This window comes from Drosophila miranda (assembly GCF_003369915.1).
Source record: "Drosophila miranda strain MSH22 chromosome Y unlocalized genomic scaffold, D.miranda_PacBio2.1 Contig_Y1_pilon, whole genome shotgun sequence".
NCBI classification, from domain to species: Eukaryota; Metazoa; Arthropoda; class Insecta; order Diptera; family Drosophilidae; genus Drosophila; species Drosophila miranda.
In genome coordinates this window covers 27,898,085-27,919,617 of record NW_022881603.1, presented here as the reverse complement: position 1 = coordinate 27,919,617, position 21,533 = coordinate 27,898,085, and the positions used below count along the sequence as shown (strand labels likewise).

General features: G+C 48.5%; 3 protein-coding genes across 3 annotated transcripts; 2 read left to right on the top strand and 1 right to left on the bottom strand.

Moving 5' to 3' along the window:
* Window positions 1-8,912: 8,912 nt before the first annotated feature.
* Window positions 8,913-9,872, top strand: LOC117191083 (bromodomain-containing protein 2-like). The gene is made up of 2 exons (XM_033396048.1): window positions 8,913-9,003; window positions 9,059-9,872. The coding sequence occupies exons 1-2, from the start codon at window positions 8,929-8,931 to the stop codon at window positions 9,848-9,850; spliced, it is 867 nt and encodes a 288-aa protein (XP_033251939.1). The 5' UTR covers window positions 8,913-8,928; the 3' UTR covers window positions 9,851-9,872.
* LOC108160693 lies at window positions 9,855-12,031 on the bottom strand (the record flags this gene model as incomplete). The annotated part of the gene is given in 3 exon segments (XM_033396396.1): window positions 9,855-9,969; window positions 10,027-10,841; window positions 10,843-12,031. Coding segments are annotated over 3 exon segments (2,100 nt in total), but the record flags the coding sequence as incomplete, so codon positions are not given.
* A 4,454-nt stretch (window positions 12,032-16,485) lies between these two features.
* Window positions 16,486-17,531, top strand: LOC108158210. The gene has a single exon (XM_017290432.2). The coding sequence runs from the start codon at window positions 16,572-16,574 to the stop codon at window positions 17,511-17,513; it is 942 nt and encodes a 313-aa protein (XP_017145921.2). The 5' UTR covers window positions 16,486-16,571; the 3' UTR covers window positions 17,514-17,531.
* Window positions 17,532-21,533: the final 4,002 nt, after the last annotated feature.

Genomic DNA, 21,533 nt, shown 5'->3' with positions numbered 1-21,533 from the left:
GGGTGGCAGAGGTGTGCGTGTGTGCATGTGCGTGTTTGGCTGTGACACCCGCGAGAAATGCCTCGCATTTTTTCTATATTTTTGACCCACTTTGCTTTGTCGTCAGCAATGTTGTCTCCTGCTGCTGCTGCTGCTCTTGATCCCACTGCCGTCTGACGAATCCTCTGCTTTCGCAGCTCCATCTGTCCCAGACCCTGCCTCCATGTCGCATGTGTCACTCGGCAAGCATTTAAATTGGGCTTCTCAGTGCCCCACATATGGCCGGTTCCCCTTTGTGCAGTATTTTCATAAATTGAATTGGCCATGTCAAAAATGAAGGGCTTGCAACAGAAGCAGCAGCAGCAGCAGCTACGGGAATTTCTGTATTCAAATTTTTGTCCAAAAATTATTTTAGCTAAAAGTTTTTGCTCGGAACTGGGACCGAAACCGTAACCAGGATTAGGACTGAGACCCGAACAGAACAGTTCTGCCTCCTCTTTGGGGTGGTGTCCAGTCTTGACCCCGAGCCCGGGCTGGGGCATGGCTCGTCTCTATAATGATATTATTATGCATTCGGGACAAGGCGAATCCGGCGACTAGACTCTGCCACTTGCCACTGGCCGCATCCTGGGTGCTGGGTGGCTGGGTGGAGGGGCGCTTGAAGTGGGCCTTAAAAGTGATGGGGCCCGGACAGCTCCCCGATACATGGCACTTGCGCAAATTTGCATAATAGAAATTAAAATGGATTTTAACATTTCTGTTTTCTGTTCTGGATTATGGGCCGCTTGTGGGGGCACAAATGGAGGCTTAAACATCTGCGAATGCTTTGGTGACATATTATCTGGGTCCTGGGGGCTATCTGTTAGGGTTCATCAGGAGCCTGCTGGAAGATAACATATGCTAATCGCAGCCAGATGCTCTGATCTGTGCTTAAAGACAAGCGCAGTATTGCTGCTTTGAATATATCGATGCATCTGAAGCGAATGCTCATTGGCAGCAGCTGTTGCCAACTATTTTTCACTCAATTACCAAAAGTCTTGCCAAATAAACTGTTGGAGTTTTCCCCCCCCCCCCCCCCCCCCCCCCGCCCTTTTTGAGTTGCGCCTCTCCGGCCTCTTCTTTTGATGGCTCGCGTGACCTACTCCTCGAAGTTGCTCCTCTCGAAATTGGGTCTCATTTGCGTAGGCAAGAAAACTTTCCCCAATTCCCATACCCTTACCCATCTCCGTCGTCTCCAGCTGGGGGCCCACTGCTGCTCCAGTTTTTCTGCGGCATGCCGAGGCATAAAGTGGCATTAAAGCAAGTTTTAAGTAATATGTGGAAATTCCTGCTTAAATACTTTGATTTCGAATGAAACAGATGGAGATGAGAAAGAGATGGAGTCGAAGTGGCAGTGGCATGTTGCAGCCATGGAGAATGCCAGGCTGGCCAATAGAAACGAAAGGACAGGCCAGGACAGGCCAGGACCCTGCTCAGTGGCAAAGATATTTGCTTAAAATTTAACATGTTGTCCTTTCGAATTTTTAGCAATATTTGCTGCAGCTCTTGGCCTTGCAACATTTTGTGGCAGCATATTTCCACCGCTTGGACACTACCAAAAGTCCAAGGCCCAGAGAGGGAGAGGGGAAGAGAAATATGTAGAATGGTTCAGGAGTGTGCCCCCCCCCCCCCCCCCCCCATGTGTGTCAGCAGTTGCTCGATTTTTGTGTCCGCTCATTGTTGCTGCTTCTGTGTCCGACAATGGCCGGACATGTCGAACTGCTTATACCTTCTCCTTGAGCGCGTCTATTATTACAGCTGGTTGGACCCCAAAGAATCCCCTCAAAACGTGAATTGTGTTTAACCTTGAACTTCAAAGCTGACCAGCCCTGACCTGAATCGACCCCGCCCTCAATTGCCGTACGGCCAGGACTCTTCCGAGTTGCTGATTTTTCACATGCCTCATGGTCTGTGCCGCTGATGCTGTGCGCCGCTTTTCACAACCAATTTCAGGCCGTAAATTAGTTTTATGTTGCTCGATTTTGCTTTTATTAAATTTCCTTTTCATGATTACTTGCAAACTTCGTTTGTAAAAATGCCTGCCAACGGAAATAACCAGCGAGGCGCTGGAACGCCAAGGACGGCGTCCTTCTATCATTTTACACCATTTTATAATTTCTGTTTTTGCTCCATGGACGCCTCCCCACCGCCACCGCCACTCCCCCTTCCGCCGAGAGCGCTGGGTCGTAGACCTAATAAAGACCCCATCCCATCCCCACCCACAGGTTGGTTAATTATCTTTGGTGTAATTTAGTGGCTGGCGAAAAAGGCTTTCCATTTTAATTTATTTGACCACTGAAAGGATTAGATTAGATGCCCTGATAAATGGCCGCCATCTCATCGCTAGTTAAAGAGCAAAACTGTTCACTCAATTCGGCGGCCCGCTAATTGGGTTAGTTCCAGCCCCATTCCCCCACCCCCACCCCCACGGGGGTCTCTTCAAATGAAAGTTTCTCTCAAGACTGATTATCATATTTTCTGCTTGAAAAGTTGTATATTCCGGGCAGGGTGAAATGTTGAGTGTGGCCAACAAATTGAGTTTTGAAAGGAAAAAGACATTTTCGGAGGCTAAATGGTGGTCAAAGGACCTTAAAGGAATTCGGTTTTGTGGGGGCTTGCGAACATATTCTTATGGATAGTCGAAGATTTGTGTTGCGTTTAGAAACGATCAGAGAACAGTATTTCAGGAAAACCTTTGCGTTCGATCAATGATGGCTTTCATCTATATTTTCCATCAGTTCTTTGTGGAAAGGAAGAAAAATCTTTTAAATTGAAATCTTAAAGGAGAAATATCTTATTTTTTTAGCCTTGTACATCTCTCAAGTATTCGCCAGACCAATCCCGGATATGTCCTATATATTAGCTCCTACCCAAAAAAAAAGAGACCAAAAAAGGGACTACGATTGACGATGCGGTGTGTCGCAGGCATTCATCATGCATTAGCAAAATTGAATTCAAAGCGATTCATAAGTAAATGCCATGGGGATGCGGATACACACGGACACGCGAGCAGATACAGAAAGCACAAGTGTATGTGTAAATGTATGGGTATTGTAGTGTACCAGAGTTTAAATATATATATATGTAAACAGATATATAGGCCCTCGGTATCAGCAGATGACCATGACTGACTTAAGGACGGCGTACAAATAGGGTTGGTCGTGTGCACTCTTGCTAGGCTCGGGTCTAGCTCGCCGGATGGTCGGGGTTCTTCCTCGCCTAATTGTACTATCGTACTCCACTACATTTAATTAGTGCACTTTACGGGAACTATAAGTGATTATATAAAACAAAGGAAACTGAAATACTGATAGCGCCGACACGCCAAAAAAAAAGGCCCTACTGAACCATTTCTATTTAGAGAGAACCTAGGTGTTGATTGTCCCTCTCTTCTGTACCCTCCCTACCATGACATTGCGTTCGAGTTCTTGCATTGTCCCTTGATCAATCCTTTACTAAGGTTTACCACATTTTATAAGATCCTGGCACGGATACTCGACAGGCCATTTTTATGATTTTAAAGATTCATTTCAATCCAAAAAGATTCATATTTTAATATAATGTGAGACTTCAATTTCAATATTCATTACGTTATTTATAAAAACACAACAATTGACTTAGCTTCTAATTTGTGGGTAATATTTCCTTAATCCTAATTATCATATAAGTTTAGTTATAAATTCATTATTTTAAAGCATGAAAAACATTAGGGTATAGATATATATATATATATAACGAGAGAATAAGAATCGAAATCGTAAACAAAAACTAGATCAGACTGGGGTGCATTATACACACTGAGCAGACGGGTTTGAATCATTATACACTGTATGCATATCTACACTTTCAAGTTAATAGGCTCTTTTGACCAAACTACTTTTTGCTGTACATAATTACTCACTCCGGCGTTATTGTCTTACGCTGATCGTTGGGCCCAATGATGTCGTAGATGTTGACCGCAGCTGTTTAAAATATGGAAATCATAAATATATAATGCATACAATACAATTACGCTACAAACACCGTCGCATAGTCATCAGTCAGTTGTTTTGGTTTTCATAATACAGACAGAAATTTAATTGTTATGCTCTATCGCGAAAATTGAACCAAAAGGTAGCAAACGAAGACAATTTAGTGTGCATATGCACATATGTATGTAGGTATGTACGCGCGTAACATCAAAGAGGGGTGTTAATAAAGTTTCAGTTACATTACGTTAAACTGCTGATGTTTATGCGTTGGAACTTGATAATGAATTAAATGTAAATTGGACAAAACTCGATCCTGTGCTGCTGCTTTGTAGACTGTTGACCGCCTGAAGTTGGTTAGAGGTCAACAGGTGCGATGTATATGGTTCCGGGCCGTACTGACGAATCTTCCGCCAAGCTTGTATTTAGTTATTTATGTCTGAGCAGCACTAAATATTCTTGCGATTAAGGCTGATCTGTTCCACTTGGATCTTTGGAGATTCCGACTTGGTGGCAATATAAGGTCCAGAAAAGATGAATTATGGATGGAGTTGGAGAAACCTCGACAACTGTTCGCCTAAGCCAGCTCCCAGGGTAGTCTTCTCGAGACTATACCGCGATGGGGCAGCTTAGGTACACCTCCCTGCAACATAGGTTATGTCAGCACGTGCACGGCACTAATATGAAAACGTACCTCTTTTCCCAAATATATCTGCACTAAATTCTTGACATTCACTGACAACTGAACTGTACGGCACTTGTAACTATATGCTTCCAGCATATATTTGTGGAAATATATATATTTTCCGGATAGCACTATATATATGTGTGTGCAATATGTATGTTGCTCGCACTCGGAAATTATCACGTCTTTACAGATCGATCAACTTTCTTATATTGTTTAAAGCAGTAATAGACGATGGACTGAGTAGCCAGTGCAGCAGAGATTTTGAGTTTTTTACTAACTGTGCAATCGTATGATCCAGAACATTCGCAGCAGCATACAACGATCGTCTAATGCACAGCATAGCTTAACTGTGCAATCGTACGATTGCCGTCTATGCTTCCCACTGTCCGTCGCTTGTATGTGTTCGTGGGCGTTCGGACTTAAGAGCGGCTAAGGCTTTGATCCAACCTTAAGAGCGGCTAAAGCTTGATCGTTCGAAATATCACTAGGGGGTCTCACGAGACGAAAGAAGATAACCAATTCCCTATATTTTGTGCTGGCTACTACAGTATAAATCAACTGCGGCACATATCCGCAGCCACCGCCGCAGCCACCGCCGCAGCCACCGCCGCAGCAGCAGCGTCCATTCCACCGAAATGCGAAATCCGACTGCTGACAAGTGTCACTGGGAGATGCTATGACAAAGTGTCAAAAGAATGTTTGACATGTGACTGTCTCTCTCTCTCTCTCCCTCTCTCTCTGCCTGTGTCCCGTGTGTAGCCTGTCCAAATGTACATTTCTGATATCTTCCCATTTCTGTGCGGAACCTTTTCTACTGCTGTCTCTTCATTTTTTTGTGCTGGGCTTTCATATTGCCGCTTTTTGTGCAACTCATCCTGCTCTTTCTTATACAGGGACTACTATCGCCCGATTCCAATGAGATGCGGGCCCAGGTACGTGCACGTATGGGGGCTTCTTTCTGACAGCCTCACACGTTTCTCGTTTTGTTGTGTTTGATGTGTGAGGAGCGCACAGGGCCCCGTGATCCCGTGGCGATCCTTTTAGCACCTGCCCATAGGCCCGAGGTGTATAATTTCATCTGTCTACTGATTGAGTGTGGCGGGAATTCGTGTTTGCTGGTTTGCCTCAGGGCTCGGGGTAGGGGTAGGGGCTGGGGTGTTATCTAGAAACCTCTGACAATGCTGGTAGAAAGGGAAATTGCATCATCGCTGGCTCGCGTGATCGCTGGGAAAACAGGTTCCAGACGTCTCTCAGACAACCAGCTATCAATGAATCGACAGGTTTAAGAGGAATCCCATGTTGGAGCCCAAGTAATTCCCGCGTTTTTAACCACCGCTTTGGTTCTCCCTCTTCGTTCGGATGTGCTCTCCAATTGTCTGTTATACTCGTGTTGTGGATTGCCTTTGCATGCATAATTTTCAATTGGTGGAGCAGGAACAGGAGGAGCAGCATGGTAACTCGATTTTAATTGGAGCTACTCGCGCCTTAAGCCCGCTTCGCATATCGTGGCTTCACTTTGCGGTGCAGTGTCGTCGTCACTTACCCATACAGAGCGATGCGTTTAAGTGCGTGCCAAAGGTCAGCCCCAGGCACGGACCCTCTCCCAGTCATCCCCCTGCAGCCGCAAGTGGGTCAGTCGTTAGAGTTCGGTTGTAATTGCCATGCGATAAGCAGGAATTTGCCCCATGACCCATGCCCCATGCCCCACGTCCCAATGCCGTCTACGTAAGACTGAAAAGGTGTTGCCGTAAGATATGATGGCTAACAGCTGCGCCACGCTCTTTATGGAATCCAAGTTAGCAGGTAAAGAGAGCGATTGCATTCGTGCATTGAAAGCTAACAGCAGGGGAATGTGGAAGTCAAGTTAGCAGGAGGGGAAGCAAAAGCTAACAGCAGGCAACGCCAACGAATGGTGGAACTCAAGTTTACGGGATATAGGAAGCCAACATTAGGGAATTGTGTTAACAGAGCAAAAACCCACAGGTAACCGGGAAGGATGGCTCCCAAATGTGGAGGTCTTGCTTGGGGAGTTTTTGCCTAGAGCCATGTCCACATCTACTCCTAAATACTAATCAATGAGTAATGATGGTGGATCCTCCTCTCAGACCAATGCCTTTCTATGAAACAAAGTTTTATCACAAAAACTAGATAGATGCCAGAATACCATCTGAAAGGGTATATTTGTATAAACAGCAAAAAAAATATGCAAACTACATATATTTCTGATGGCTGCCCCAAAACTAACAGAGCGCCTAAAATAACTGACGTCAGCGGTTGACCGATGAAATTTTTGGGCGAAAAATCACAAAATCTCTGTGGGATGCCTTGCGGCGAGGGGACGGGCAGGGGAGGGGAGTTGGAGGTCCATCCAATGTTTGCTTCAATACATTTATATTTGCGCCTGTCTTCCGTCTGAAAAAGGGACTGTTGACATTGGGACTGAATTATATTAACTTCTGTGGGGGGAAGGGGGGGAACAACTTTCCCGGGGGATAGGCGGCCTGTGGTCCAGACATGCGCCCACATTCATTATGATAAATGCCGGACAACTTGGAGCACTTGAATAATTAACTATGCGACGAATATGTTTGCCGGAATAACCCTGAATTGGGGCCGTCTCTCGCATCGCAGTAGCCGTGACTTTGGGTGTCCAGGATGAATCTAACAGTCACTTACAATATTCGGAATTGAAATTGAAAATCGGTAGCAACGAAGAGATGTTTCACGGGTTTAAACGTAACGTCAGCCCACTGGCCAAGCCGCGCGGCTTGATGTGCCACCCGATCATGCGTTGCCTCATCGAGAAACGCTTCGGAATGATGCCGAACAGCTTAAGGAACTCGAGCAAAATGATTGTGAAGGGTACTTTTGTGCCGCACTTGAAGCTTGAGTACAGTCCCCTGAGCTACTGCCTAAGCAAGCTCCAGCTGTGGAGGCTGCGCTGGTACTGGGACCACGACTTCCGGCAGGACGCCTTCCTGGAGCAGACCAAGGCGCTGTCGGTCAAAATGTCGGACATGGGGAAACTGCGGGACAAGCCCGAGATGGTCGACGAGTTTTACACTTCGAATGTGACCTACCAAATGGCCAGGGAGGCCAGCAAGCTGCCCCACGAGTGCTGCGCGGATCTGATGCGCGATCAAGAAGGCGGTGCCCATAAACGTGGACCTGTGCAACGTATTCGGGCTGCGCTATGCAGTCGTAGATGTGGCCATGCTGGGCCTCCGACATGTGGCCGACTGTGAGTCGAAGGCGGATCTGGACGCCATGAAGCAGGCTCTGATCCAGGTGGATTCCCACTTCGAGAAGCAGCTGTCCAGGCCCGATCAGGTCTACCGCACGTGCTCGTCGAGCTCTTCATGCGCTTCCGCCGCAACTATTCGTGTCCAGGATGAATCTAACAGTCACTTACAATATTCGGAATTGAAATTGAAAATCGGTAGCAACGAAGAGATGTTTCACGGGTTTAAACGTAACGTCAGCCCACTGGCCAAGCCGCGCGGCTTGATGTGCCACCCGATCATGCGTTGCCTCATCGAGAAACGCTTCGGAATGATGCCGAACAGCTTAAGGAACTCGAGCTAAATGATTGTGAAGGGTACTTTTGTGCCGCACTTGAAGCTTGAGTACAGTCCCCTGAGCTACTGCCTAAGCAAGCTCCAGCTGTGGAGGCTGCGCTGGTACTGGGACCACGACTTCCGGCAGGACGCCTTCCTGGAGCAGACCAAGGCGCTGTCGGTCAAAATGTCGGACATGGGGAAACTGCGGGACAAGCCCGAGATGGTCGACGAGTTTTACACTTCGAATGTGACCTACCAAATGGCCAGGGAGGCCAGCAAGCTGCCCCACGAGTGCTGCGCGGATCTGATGCGCGATCAAGAAGGCGGTGCCCATAAACGTGGACCTGTGCAACGTATTCGGGCTGCGCTATGCAGTCGTAGATGTGGCCATGCTGGGCCTCCGACATGTGGCCGACTGTGAGTCGAAGGCGGATCTGGACGCCATGAAGCAGGCTCTGATCCAGGTGGATTCCCACTTCGAGAAGCAGCTGTCCAGGCCCGATCAGGTCTGCCGCACGTGCTCGTCGAGCTCTTCATGCGCTTCCGCCGCAACTATTCGACGCCCCACTTGATGTCCGCCGAGGAGCTAATCTCCGATTCGAGCCCCTGGGTCGTCACCACATATAACATACGCAAATTCACTGAATTTCACTGAAAAATAATACTTCCACACTAAAAGTTTAATCGAACGTTCATGAGAACTAGTTCCGGTAGTCAGAGCAACCCTGTGCTGCAGCGTTGCCAACTCATTCGATTTCATAGTGAAGCCGTGAGCTTGATTAGTTTCATACTGCCTTTCAATTCTTATTGCTTTATTTTCACAGAAAAAAATGTCGGACCGCAACCGTATCCGCAACCATAACCCGGAGCCTTTTCCGGAGAGCAACGCCTGCAAGGCCATCATCAGAAAGCTGTTCTCCAGCCAATACAAGAAACTGGCCTGGATATTCTACGAACCGATAGATGCACCATATTTGGGCCTGCACGACTACCACAAGATTGTCAAGAAGCCCATGGATCTGAACTCGATCAGGACTCGCCTCCAGGCCGGACTGTACGTGAATGCCGATGAATTTGTGCGGGACGTGCGCCTGATGTTCGACAACACGTATCTCTACACGACGCCAGACCATTTGTGCTACCAGATGGCCAAGAAACTGCAGGCCATCTTTGAGGCTATGTTTTCCGAGATCGCTTCCACTGACAGGAGCGACACCATAACCGAGACTGACGTGAGCAGCATGATTCCGAGCGCCACGATCCCTGGCGCACCAATTAATCCGCATGAGGATGGGGGCGCTAAAATGACTAGGGCCCGTCGACAACAGCTCCAGAGCCGTTCGGCGAATGAGGCTGCCGTGCGTCCATGGACTGCCAAGGAGAATAATCATCTTGGCGACAGGCTCCAGGAACTCAAGGGTGAAGTCCTGCACAGGGTTATTCACATAATCCAGGAGATGGAAAACATCCCGATCATCAACGGTGGCATGGAGTTCAACATGGAAAGCCTGAGGACCCAGACGAAGTGCACCATTGTGAGGTACTTGGCCAGCAAGGATCATAGCTCCGGCCGTCGCACCCGTTCCAAGATCTACCTATCGACTAGCTGTGAATGAAGTCCGAGCCGGTGAATAAAGATTTATTTGTTTTTCCCCATGGCATACCAGCAGGCGGTCATCTGCTCCAAGTACGCATTATTCAGCCGCGTGAAGTACGCGTTCCTTACTCGATCCGCCTGCAGATGAGATGGGATGAGATGTGCGATAAGTGCGCATAAGCATCGCATAGTTACCTCTGCCATGGTCTGTTTGTGGTAAGCATAGTTCTGCCTAGATTCGGGCATAGTGGTTAAGCCCATTTTGTCCGGCCTGGGAGGATGGCTCTGCAGCCTCGTGACCTTCTCGAAGACCTCCAACGATTCGTTGAGGTTGTCCTGCAGCTCGCGCCACGAGTAGACCTTGCCGTAGCGCCGCTTGATCCACTGCCGGAGCACGGGAATCTTGTGATAGTCCGGCAGGGTGGCCAGCACAAAGCGGTGGCTCTTCTTCAGCTCTCTCATGCCGTCGGCCAGCATGCGATCCATGAGCTCGTCATCATCAGGATTAAAGTGCTCCATGTCGCAGTGCAGCACCTCGGGTCTGAGGGAGTGTTTGGAGTTCACCCGTTCATTGCGATCCATTTCGGCCCTCTTGATGGCCGCCTTTTTTGTCCAGATGGCCTTGGCACAGCGCACCACAGCATCCACGATTTCCGCCTTGTGATCCACGTGACTGCGGGTGCTGTGATCGCTCGATTCCTCCAAGGATTCTGTGGTTTCAGATGAGGGAAAAGTAGAATCTTTCGAGGCTGGATACTGCTGTCCGTTCGGCTCCTCATCTTTCAGCTCTGGCAGCAGCTTTTTGAAGGGTTGTACGAGTGGGCCGGTTTCGCCAGTCATTTCCTCTGCGATTTCTCGAGTGCCTTTACAATCGACTTTGTGATGATTTTCGCCAGGTCGTAGGGCTTTGGTTGGCCCGACTGCAGCACTCGATGGTACCGAAAATTGTACGGCAAGTGGTCGCCAGGTGCCCGGAAGAAGCTCTTCCTGGTGTGCAGCCAGAGGGCTACACTGGCTTGGCCCGGGGCAGGGCCATGTGCTTGATCTTTTTCCCATCCAAGAGAAAGGTGATGTGCGACTTGGGTGCCTCCGAGTGGCCCTCGCAATCGTCCACCTCGATTGGGGTCTTCGGCACCGGCTCCAGGTTGAAGTCGATTTTGTCCATGTGCAGGCCACCGCCGGCCAACCTGAAGGACACCTCCTCCGTCTCTGGGGGATCGCTGTTAAGTCCACCGCCGCTCAACCGCCTTCCCGCGAATGCCTCAGTGGTGGCCGTGTGCGCCATGGGGCAGTGCTCTCCCACCAGAGCCCTTCCCGCCTTCTGGCCAGGCTTGGGCCAGGCTATCTTCACGAGCGCCTCCTGGCACACCACACAGCTGTCGTCTTTGAGGGCCAGCACTTTCAGCTGATCGGTGCGCATGGCCTGGTAGTACCGCTCCAAGGACGCTTCGATGTCGTACTCCAGCTGGTCGATGATGCGCCTCCTCCGCACCCTGCTGTTCGGAAGCCTGGGGTCCGCCATATCCAGGCAACGGTCCCGCGCCTTTACGGTGAGCTCATCCTTGAGCTGCTGTGCCTGTTCGAGCATCGCCTGGTGGTACGTGCAGAGGACGGGCTCCTTGAACATCGGCTGCTGCTTGGCCTTCTCGTAGGCCAGTTTCGACTCTTCATTGGTGTCCACCTGGCTTGACAGCTCCATCAGCTGGAAGTACTTCTCGATGGTCTCGTCCAGGGTGCGCTTCACTACACGCTTTCCCGGATCGAGCTTGTAGACGGAAAACCAGAGGGGATCGCGCGATTTTCCGTAGTCGGGCGGACAACCCCGCGCCCAAAAGGGAAAATTTACCACAAGCTTGGGCTCTACCTTGGGGGCGTAGCACGTGGGATTGGACACGGGCCGCCACAAGCGCTGGCTGTACGGATTTCTGGCGTATTTCTTGGTGGCCTTCGTCCTTTTGGTCAGTGCAGCGGTGGACCTCTTGGGCTGCTTTACCGAATCTGGGTTCATCCGCTGCAGATATCGTGCAACCAGGCGCCTCAGCTGCGGCGGTGGCAGGATCCGGTCCAGCTCTTTGAGCGTGGGCAGCAGATCAATATTGGCTATGGCGATCATGAGCAGCTTTTCGTTGGTGCTGTAGGCGCCGTCCTTGTGGCGTCTTGTAGCCCCGACTGAGCCGCACCATGGCGACGATCTTCCGCATGCCGATCACCGGATGGACGCCGAGCATCTTCAGGCACTCCTCCACCCGGATAACTAAGGGCCATATTGGCCTATGCGTGGCCCCGCTGAGGGCCGTCCGGGTTAACCTAACCTAACCTAACCTATGGGAACACTTGATTCTGTATAAAGGGGTCTCTATATGGCCTGGAAATGTGTTACTCTGAATAAAACTTAAAAAAAAAATAAACAAAAAAAAAAAAATTGTTTGTTGGACTCCCAAAATTTCTGCTGCATGTGGAGATGCCCGGCGGGCAATGGCAATGAGCCCCAGAATCCCCCCAATGTATGTGCCGTTCCGATGCCCAGGCTATGCAGATGGCCCACAGCGTCGAGGAGTGTGTCTCAATGTCTTCTGTATGCGGTTCGGGAACTGCGGCTTAGTGCATCCCCAATGTCCCCCGTGCATGTGCCTGTGCGCCTGCCAGGGGGAGGGCGGAGGACAATGGCCGCAGAATCCAGAAGTCGGCCAACCGGACCCGCAGAAGAGAAGGTGCCGGAGTAGAGGCATTCGGCAAAGCAGAGAAAGTTACAGCTGCCCCTGCCAAAATGCCTGCACCCAGACAGACATATCCTACGATCCTGAAATATGCTCCGTGGACTCGGGGTCCCAAACGCCCGAAGACGAAGAGGGGCCTGAGTACACGGCCGTCACCGACATATGCGAGGAGGAGAAGGCGCTAACGCACCGCACAGGCGAAACGGACGGTGACCAAGTACCCAGAGGACGGTTCCAAGCCGGTGGTGGAAACGACGACGATCAAGAAGACTCAGTCTCTTAACATGTTGGGCGATGTTGACGCAGAAACCATAGAGACCCTGCAATCTGTGACCGATTTGAGCTATTCAGTAGAAACTGGCGAGCACATTACATACAATCCTCAAAGTGATCAAAGAGATCAAAGATACCAGTCAGAGGATCGTCAGTTCTCAAGTAATCGAACCCACGAGTCCAGCGATCCCCAAAGTGCTCGAAGAATCGAGTCAAGGGACCTTCAGAGGGATCGAAGAAGCGTATCAAGTGATCGAAAACGCGAGTCACAGGATCGTGAATCGATCAGTAGTCGAACCCGCGAGTCAAAGGATCATCAAAGAGATCAAAGATACCAATTAGAGGACTCTCAAAGAGACGAGCCAAGGGATACTCAAAAAGATAAAAGATACCAATCAGAGAACCATCAGAGACACGAGCCACAGGATTATCAATCATCAAGTAATCGAGTCGATCCACAAAGTTATCGAAGAAGTGTATCAAGTGAACGAAAACGCGAGTCACAGACGATCCTGTCGTCCAGGAGTCGAACCCGCGAGTCAAGCGATCGTCAAAGAGATCAAAGATACCAATTAGAGGACTCCCAAAGACACGAGCCAAGGGATACTCAAAGAGATCAAAGATACCAATCAGAGGACCATCAGAGACATGAGCCACAGGATCATCAATCGTCAAGTGATCGAAAACGCGAGTCACAGGATAGTCGATCGTCCAGAAGTCGAACCCGCGAGTCAAGTGGTCGTCCAAGTGATCGTCCAAGTGATCGTCCAAGTGATCGTCCAAGTGATCGTCTAAGTGATCGAAGATCGTCAAACGAACCCCCAAGCAGCTACCGAGATGGCCTCACACCGAACACCAAAAATGTAAGATCGGAAGATAGTCAAAAAATCAGCGAGCATGAAAGTATACGATCGGCTATGCGACCAGCGCGATCCATTTCAGCATCTGAACCCACTGGCAGTGGACATCATTTCAAGTCGGAGCCCAATGTCGTTGTGTACCAGAAGACTCTCAAGTCAGATCACCAAATTCGACTTGATTCGGCGGCCAGCAGAAATACGGATGTGATGTTCGAGGATGTCTCTAAAATGGACCACAAGAATAATATGGCCTCGGCTGGAGGTCCGTCTATGGCTTCTACGGCAAGGTCGTTTGGCAGTGACAAACAATTGCTCAGGCCTGGGGAAAGTAATGACCAAAATGATAATGATAATGTGTCCATGCTGCAAGTAAGGACGGTCTACAGGTCGGAGACGGAAGAAAAATTACTCGATTCGGACGGCAAGGAGATGGTTATCGATGTTCATGAGGAGATAACCGATAAGATAAGAATAAGATCACCAGAGCCAGAGCCAGAGCCAGAGAAGAAAAAGGTTTCCCCGAGGACCGACTCGAAGAACAAATATCGCTCAGGCGCCATTATCGAACATATGATCAAAAAGGGGCATGACTGCGTCCAGCCATGCGGCTGCAACTGTTGCACCACCCGCTGCAATCCCTGCGATTACTGTTGTGGAGGGTTCTGCTACTCGAACTGCTGCGGCTACTGCATGAATCCCTGTTGTCCCTAAGACTCATTAATGAAAACCTCCCATAGCCCAAGCCATCCAGTACTTCAATAGCCCAAACCAACATATTAGTTCCATAATCTGTTAGCTTCCCCAATGAATAAAGCACCCAACAAACAACGAAATCAACAGAAATATTTGCTCCTTTGGGCTCGGGTTTATTCCTTTGCCAAGTGGAAATCCTGGTAAAATAATTTGCGGTCAATCTAGCCACAGGATCGTTAATGATGCAGACGATTAGCACAGTCCCTAGTCCTGGCCCCAGCACTCTACCAAATGAGATTTGGCTCCGAACTGCAGTTTATGGTCTTTTGAAATGCACAAGATTGGCCACTTGAGTGCCTTAGGCCAGGGCAATAAAGATAATTACCATTTCGAATAGAATTATAATATTCTGATGGCCGGAATATCTGAAGATACTTCGCTGAAGTTGTTGAAGGGCGGCCGCCTATCGCTTCGATTTAACAGATACATTATTCTCGTATCAAATCTGCAAGCAGGTAAATATTCTGTCTCTTGACCATTTCCTAAGTTTGTCAGTTGGGAGGAAATTGAATATTTTATTTACGGATATTAAATGCCTTAGTTCTTTGGCATCTATGGCATATTTCGTTCTGCCCCCCAGAGCTTTGGCGACGGCTCTGTCTTGCTTGAGAGTTTATTAACGAAATGTTTGCCATTTAATTTTTGTTGACCCTTCGATTGGCCGGTTTACGAATAATTTAGCCATTTGCGCCAAAGCAAACAAAACAAAATCCAGAGCCGGATGTTCGCTCACCAACGGATGTTCACTTTAGGCCACTAAAAGTTTATTTCTTTCCTTTTTTTTACCTCAACCACTACCACTGCTTGTGCCTTGGGGCGGCCGTGATTTTATTTCGTTTCATTCTTATTCACCACTTCCGCCGGAAATAGACATACGAGAGTGTGTGTGTGTGTGTGCTGCACAGACAGGACAAACGATGAAACCGAGCGAGAGAGGAGTCTGGATAGATGGACGACGGATGGACGGATGGGTAGATGGTTGGCTGTTTGGCTGGGATAGATTTTTGGTAGAAGACCAGAGACCAACAAAGTAGAAACGCTTTTCGCAAACAACTCCCACATAAATGCTCAATTTATAACAGACCGGAAGTTAAACTTAATCAAGCGTACTTTCTGGCTTATTGTTTAGTTTTCCCCTCCTTTCCCACTCTTTCCGTATTTACTTAACATATTTTATTGCAATACTTTGCTCTCTCTGGGGTGACCGGTGTCCGCACCGCTCTGCCGGTGGGATTACATTGGGATTTTGTGTGCCCAAATACTCTGGAATACTCGACTCGCATTTCCATTTCGGCATCAACTCGATTCACAGCAAATCCCTCGGTGCTTTTCCACTTGTTTTTGACCATTCTTCTGCATTTATTCATTCAGTCGCTTTATTGTTGTCCTTTCGTTGCGTTACGTTTCATTTCATATTTCGTTTGATAAATCTCCGGCATGAAACATGGATGGTTTTAGGATTTGTATCCTCTGAATAGTTAAAGAGTTTTCCCGGCATCCATACAGATGGAAATGCTTTCATTGAGGATTAAAAAAGGGGGGTTTTGGAGGGAGAACCATCTCCATTCTATTATCAGTGACATTTTGAGGCAACTAATATTAGTTCCTGCGTTGACAAATATTTTATGAGCTGGCATTCCACTCAATTATCCCTATGAAATTTGCATCAGTCGTCGAGCAATTAAATTGATTTGAATTATGTTTATAGACACGTCTGTCTGTGGGCAGGAATGCCGCATATTTGAGCTTAATGTGGCATGTGGCACGTGGAATGGGGCGTGTCTGGTGGCATGTCTCCTCCGGATCCCTCCGGCAGGGCGAGGCGTTGGATGCGTTTCGCATATGCTAATGCACTCGAGGGATGCCACCCGAGGAGGTCCCAAGTGGAGTCGATTCCCTTCCATGTTGGCGCAATTAGGACTCATTGTTGCTGTCAATATGAGAAATTAGATCTGTCAAGGTTTATGAAATACAAACAATGGATCTATGGAGGTTACCTAATTGCATTGTGGCCGAGGTTTACCTGCTCTCCAACTAGCCTTTGACTGTCGCGTCATTTGAAAAATAAGGCTCTGATTTAAGCGATATGTTTCGGCTAACATCTAGGAAAGTTTGATCAAAATTCAACAATGGAAACATGAGGCTCCCGATGAATCTGAGACTCGACCTTCCGCTGATGCGCCGGATATGTCCTCGGGTATACCAGGGCAGTCCGGGGGTCCAGGGCACAGCGCACCCTGGCCAGGCGAGGAGAGCGATCCGTGTGCTGGGGACGCAAACCCCGGCCAAGGCGCGCCAGACCTACGTGAATCCGGTGCCGGATCTGCAGAGGAGCAACGAGACGAATCACCTCAGCATACAGGTGGACGTTGTGCGTAGCGTGGAGACGCCGGGGGAGGTGTCGCTGCCGGCCCTGATCTACTTCTACGGCCCGTGGAGTCTGCTGGCCAGCAAGCTGAGCCTGCTAAAGCTGAAAATTCTGCGGGACTGGGCCTTCTCGGAGGCCAAGTTCGTGGAGAACTCCAGCCATGGGGCGCTCATCATCACCGACTTCATCCGGCGCAAGCGGGCGCGCAATGTCGAAAGGTGCTCCACGGCCATGGGGTACAAGCAGATCAGCCAAGACCTGATAGACGGCACCCACGACTGGCGGCTGCAGATGATGCGCTTCGAGCGCCGTCACATCCATCGCGTCATTCCGCTGAAGGTGCAGCTGCTGCAGCACTACGGCCACAAGTTTGCCTTCATCGACGTGGTCTACGTGGCGCTGCGTCGCAGCAACGACTTCAGCTCGTCCAAGGATCTCGAGGAGGTGAACAGTCTGATGCGGCAGAATGCTAACAACTCGTCGCTGGTTGCGGCCCATCCGCTCATCTTTGCCGAGATCTTTGTGCGCTTCCGGCGGGACTACTCCGTCAGACCTACGCGGATGGGCAATGTGCGGGAGAACAGTCGCTGCATGGGCCAGTGGCTGGTGTCCACCTACAAGATTCTACAGTTCGACCTTATCGACCATCATCCCCAGTTTGATATTCCACTGACTGGTGGGCACACCGTCACTCCTCTGGTTACTCAATAAAACAGTTTGATCGGAGAAGGGCTCCACTTGAAGGAGGACTGCCTTCCGGGAAGCTCTGCTGAAGACGGTGTCATAATCTGCCACGATAATGAGGCTTATCCTAAGCGGATGCACTCGAGAGTTCAAGGGGAAGTCCTGTCTGTTGTTTCCTATTTCACCTTTGCACCTCCACTCCTCTTGGCTTCGATTGCAACTCATGAATACCTAATGCGAGTGGCAGTCTGGGCGGCATGGAAAACTGCTGAGCACCCTGATAGCCCCTGGGGATATTGAAATATTTCTCACTCAAAATTTGTCATAATTCACCCAATTAATATTCGCCCGAAGATTCATGTCCCAACTAATGCCGCAATCACTATTTTTCAACTCGTTTCTACGACGCTGTTCTGTTCCGCTGTTCCGCTTATCGGAACACGTTCTTGCGTGCACTGCAGCCTGTCAATAAGTAGAATTTAGTATGCGCGTGAGTCCAGGCCAGCAGAAGACTTGGACGTGGACTTTTGTGGGTGCCACCGCCACTGCCGCCGCCACTGCCACCGTCTTGCATTGAAATTTAAAGCGTGCAAGTTTATGCTTTTAATTTTCCGCTCAATAAAATCCTGTGGCTTTCGCCTGCACAAATTACACTGTTGGGAGCCATTGTCTTCCACCACTTACCCTCATTACGATGCAATAATGAATTTCAGCAACATTTGCTGCAAGGTTATTGTCCCTTAATCAAAAGGGGGGCCATGGAGACTGCTGGTTCCTCCAAGGACTTTGATAATCGTGAAATGAATCCCTCTTGGAGGAGCATATAATTTGCACTTTTTAATATAAATTACCCAGACTTTTACACATTTTTCACTCTCCTTGCCCCGTCTGCTGAGCTCCTCCCCCGTCGATATTCAAGTCGAGACCAATCTAGTCTTTGGGACGGGCACAACAATAGTGTTGTGTCAGTGCAAAACGTTTCCACACTCCGCTCTGAGTGATAGTTATTTTCGTTTGAAATGTAACAACAATTACTGCGGAGCATGTTGGCTGCAAGACTTGAAATTATTTTCAAAATTGCCCTGTCACGTAAGCGGCGAAAACAAAGGCGGCAGCAAGCCACCTCCTAGTTAAAACTTCCTGACACAAACAAACCCAACAAGGATGTGCGAGCCGAGGCAACGAACCACGAACTTGGGACACACTTTCCGAATAGTCGAGCGAATGGCCAGCTAGAGGTGATGCCCGTGGCAAGGACCTGCTGCAATGACAATTTTGTTTTCAACTCGAGATTCGGGACACTGACCGCCGCTGTAATGGGCAACAAAATAAATGACAATGACTTTTTAAATTGTTTCACAAAAGTGTCCGTTTTGGTCAAAAAGTTTAAGCTCGTCGCACCAGCTGCTCCTCCAAATAAATGAGGAAAGATTCTTTCTTCTTTCATAGAGAAAGTGCGATTCCACTTGGTTAACATCATCATCATCGTTATCGTTATCATTATCATTATCAACAGCGACACGATTACACGGCGACGTTACGTGATAATGATTATGAACAGGCGAAATCAGACTTTATGACTTCATTCGAGTCCCGCCTCGTCCCGTCCCATCCCTCTCCATTACCACTATCGCAGGCAAGCAAGCGAATGTTTGACTGTCTGGCTGCCTGGCACCCCCACGCGACACTTCTGCAGGTATGGCAGCCACACCACAGACTCCGACTCCGACTCCGCGACTCTATCTCCAGCACAGCATTGACTGCTGGGCGGTTTCCCGCCCATCACCTGTGTCTGTGTCGTGTCCGCTAAAGTGCATTTGATGCTGCCGCCATCAGGTATCTGGTACCAGGTTCCAGGTTCCAGGTCCAGGCTTCGACATCACTGCAGACACAATTAAATAGACATTCGCTGGCTTTGATACCGCCATTTGGCTGGGTTGGCACCCAAATGGATAGCTCCCCAGCGAGCAATTTGAGGAGCCCTAGAGGAGGTTGACCTCGTATCCCTATCCCTGGCATACACTCTTGTGTATGCATATCTTATCTGTAAGGCAAACACATTTGTCATGCTTCATGTTTGTTGAAATTTTAGCTGGAAACTAATTTCCCAAGTCGTCATGCAACTCAACTCAATTTGAATTGATAAAGTGCATTTGAATGCCAGTAGTAAACAATTTGGGATGCAAATTGGAGGAAGCAGCATGCGAGTGGGAGATAGCGAAAGAGCGAGAAAGCGAGGGTTGCTCCAGCCATAGAGGGGCATCTCAATCGGATATGCGAGACACAACTGATGTTTCACGGATTTATTTGAGTTTCAGTGAAAATTCTTAAAAGAAAAGTTACCTGCCCCATCTACCCCCTGGTGAGAACTTTATAATTACACCCCGCTGACAGCATCCTATCCTCCGCATGCAATGGAGCAGCATCCATAAGGGAGTCCTCCATGCCCCCTACACCCACCCACTCACCCATCAATGCGTATGCATAAAACTTTTGCCGCACTTCCTTCTGGATAAGTATGGAAAATATTTAAAAGAAAAGTTTCGACTTGGAAAAAAACTCGAACAGCTGACGACAAACGAAGGGAGGAGCAGGAGGAGGAGGAGGAGCGGAAGGGAGCTCGCGCCAGACTCTGGAGGAAATAATTTTCAATTTTCTCGTTATAAACATTGCAAACATTTCAGTTTTCTCCTTTCTTTTTATACCCGATACTCAAAATGAGTATTGGGGTATATTAGATTTGTGGTAAAAGTGGATGTGTGTAACGTCCAGAAGGAATCGTTTCCGACCCCATAAAGTATATATATTCTTGATCAGCAACAATAGCCGAGTCGATTGAGCCATGTCTGTCTGTCCGTCTGTCCGTCTGTCCGTCCGTCCGTCCGTCCGTCTGTCCGTCCCCTTCAGCGCCTAGTGCTCAAAGACTATAAGAGCTAGAGCAACGATGTTTTGGATCCAGACTTCTGTGATATGTCACTGCTACAAAAATATTTCAAAACTTGGCCCCGCCCACTTCCGCCCCCACAAAGGGCGAAAATCTGTGGCATCCACAAATTCAAAGATACGAGAAAACTGAAAACGCTGAATCGTAGAGGATGACTATATGTTCTAGAGTGTGAAATCTGAACCAGATCGTATAATTATCTTAGGCTGAATCAAGAAAACAATTTTATTCTTTCTCGCTCTGTCTCTCTCTAACACACAGGTTTCATGGTCGGTTTTGCCAATTGCAAAATATGAGTTCAAGGATCTCAGAACCTATAAGAGCTAGAGCAACCTAATTTGGTATCCACACTCCTGTGATATCGGACCTTGACCGTTTTGTGTCAAAATTTCGCCACACCTCCTTCCGCCCCCGCAAAGGACGAAAATTTGGGGCATCCACAATATTGAGGATACGAGAAAATCACAAACGCAGAATCATAGATATTGACCATATCTATCAGATTGCTGAATCTGGATCAGATCAGATAACTTTTATAATAATATAAATGTAGAGTTGCGGTGTCCGCAGCAACTCACAACGTTCCCCCTCGTTTTTATTAGAAGAAGTGCGAGCGCTTTTCAAAAACTGCAACGTTTTGAAACATTTTTTAATGAGCACTTAAGCGGCATGTGGACGGAGAAGAAAATTATTTTACTTTTTCCACTCGCACTGGGGCCGATGAAAAATTACTTTCATATTAATTAGGAACTGCCTCAAAGAGCAAAGTGCAAAAAGACGAAAAATTAAATTAAAAACACTTTCGTGCATGTAAGCAAATAAAGAGAGTGAACACGGACACACACACACACACACACACACACGCACCCGTGTGGTGAGCGGGCAGTAGAATACCACCACAGCATGTCACAGCTTGTCGTATGAGGCGACTAAGAAGACACGGGGATGTTCTGCTCCCTCTAAAGAGCACTAAAGCAACTCGTAACCGCCGGCACAAGCCAGGTATCCCCCGGATAGGTCTAACACACTTGTGAAACACCTAGCTAATACGAGAAGGCGACTAAGACGGAGACCAGTAAAGTCTTAGGATAGGAACTGGACCC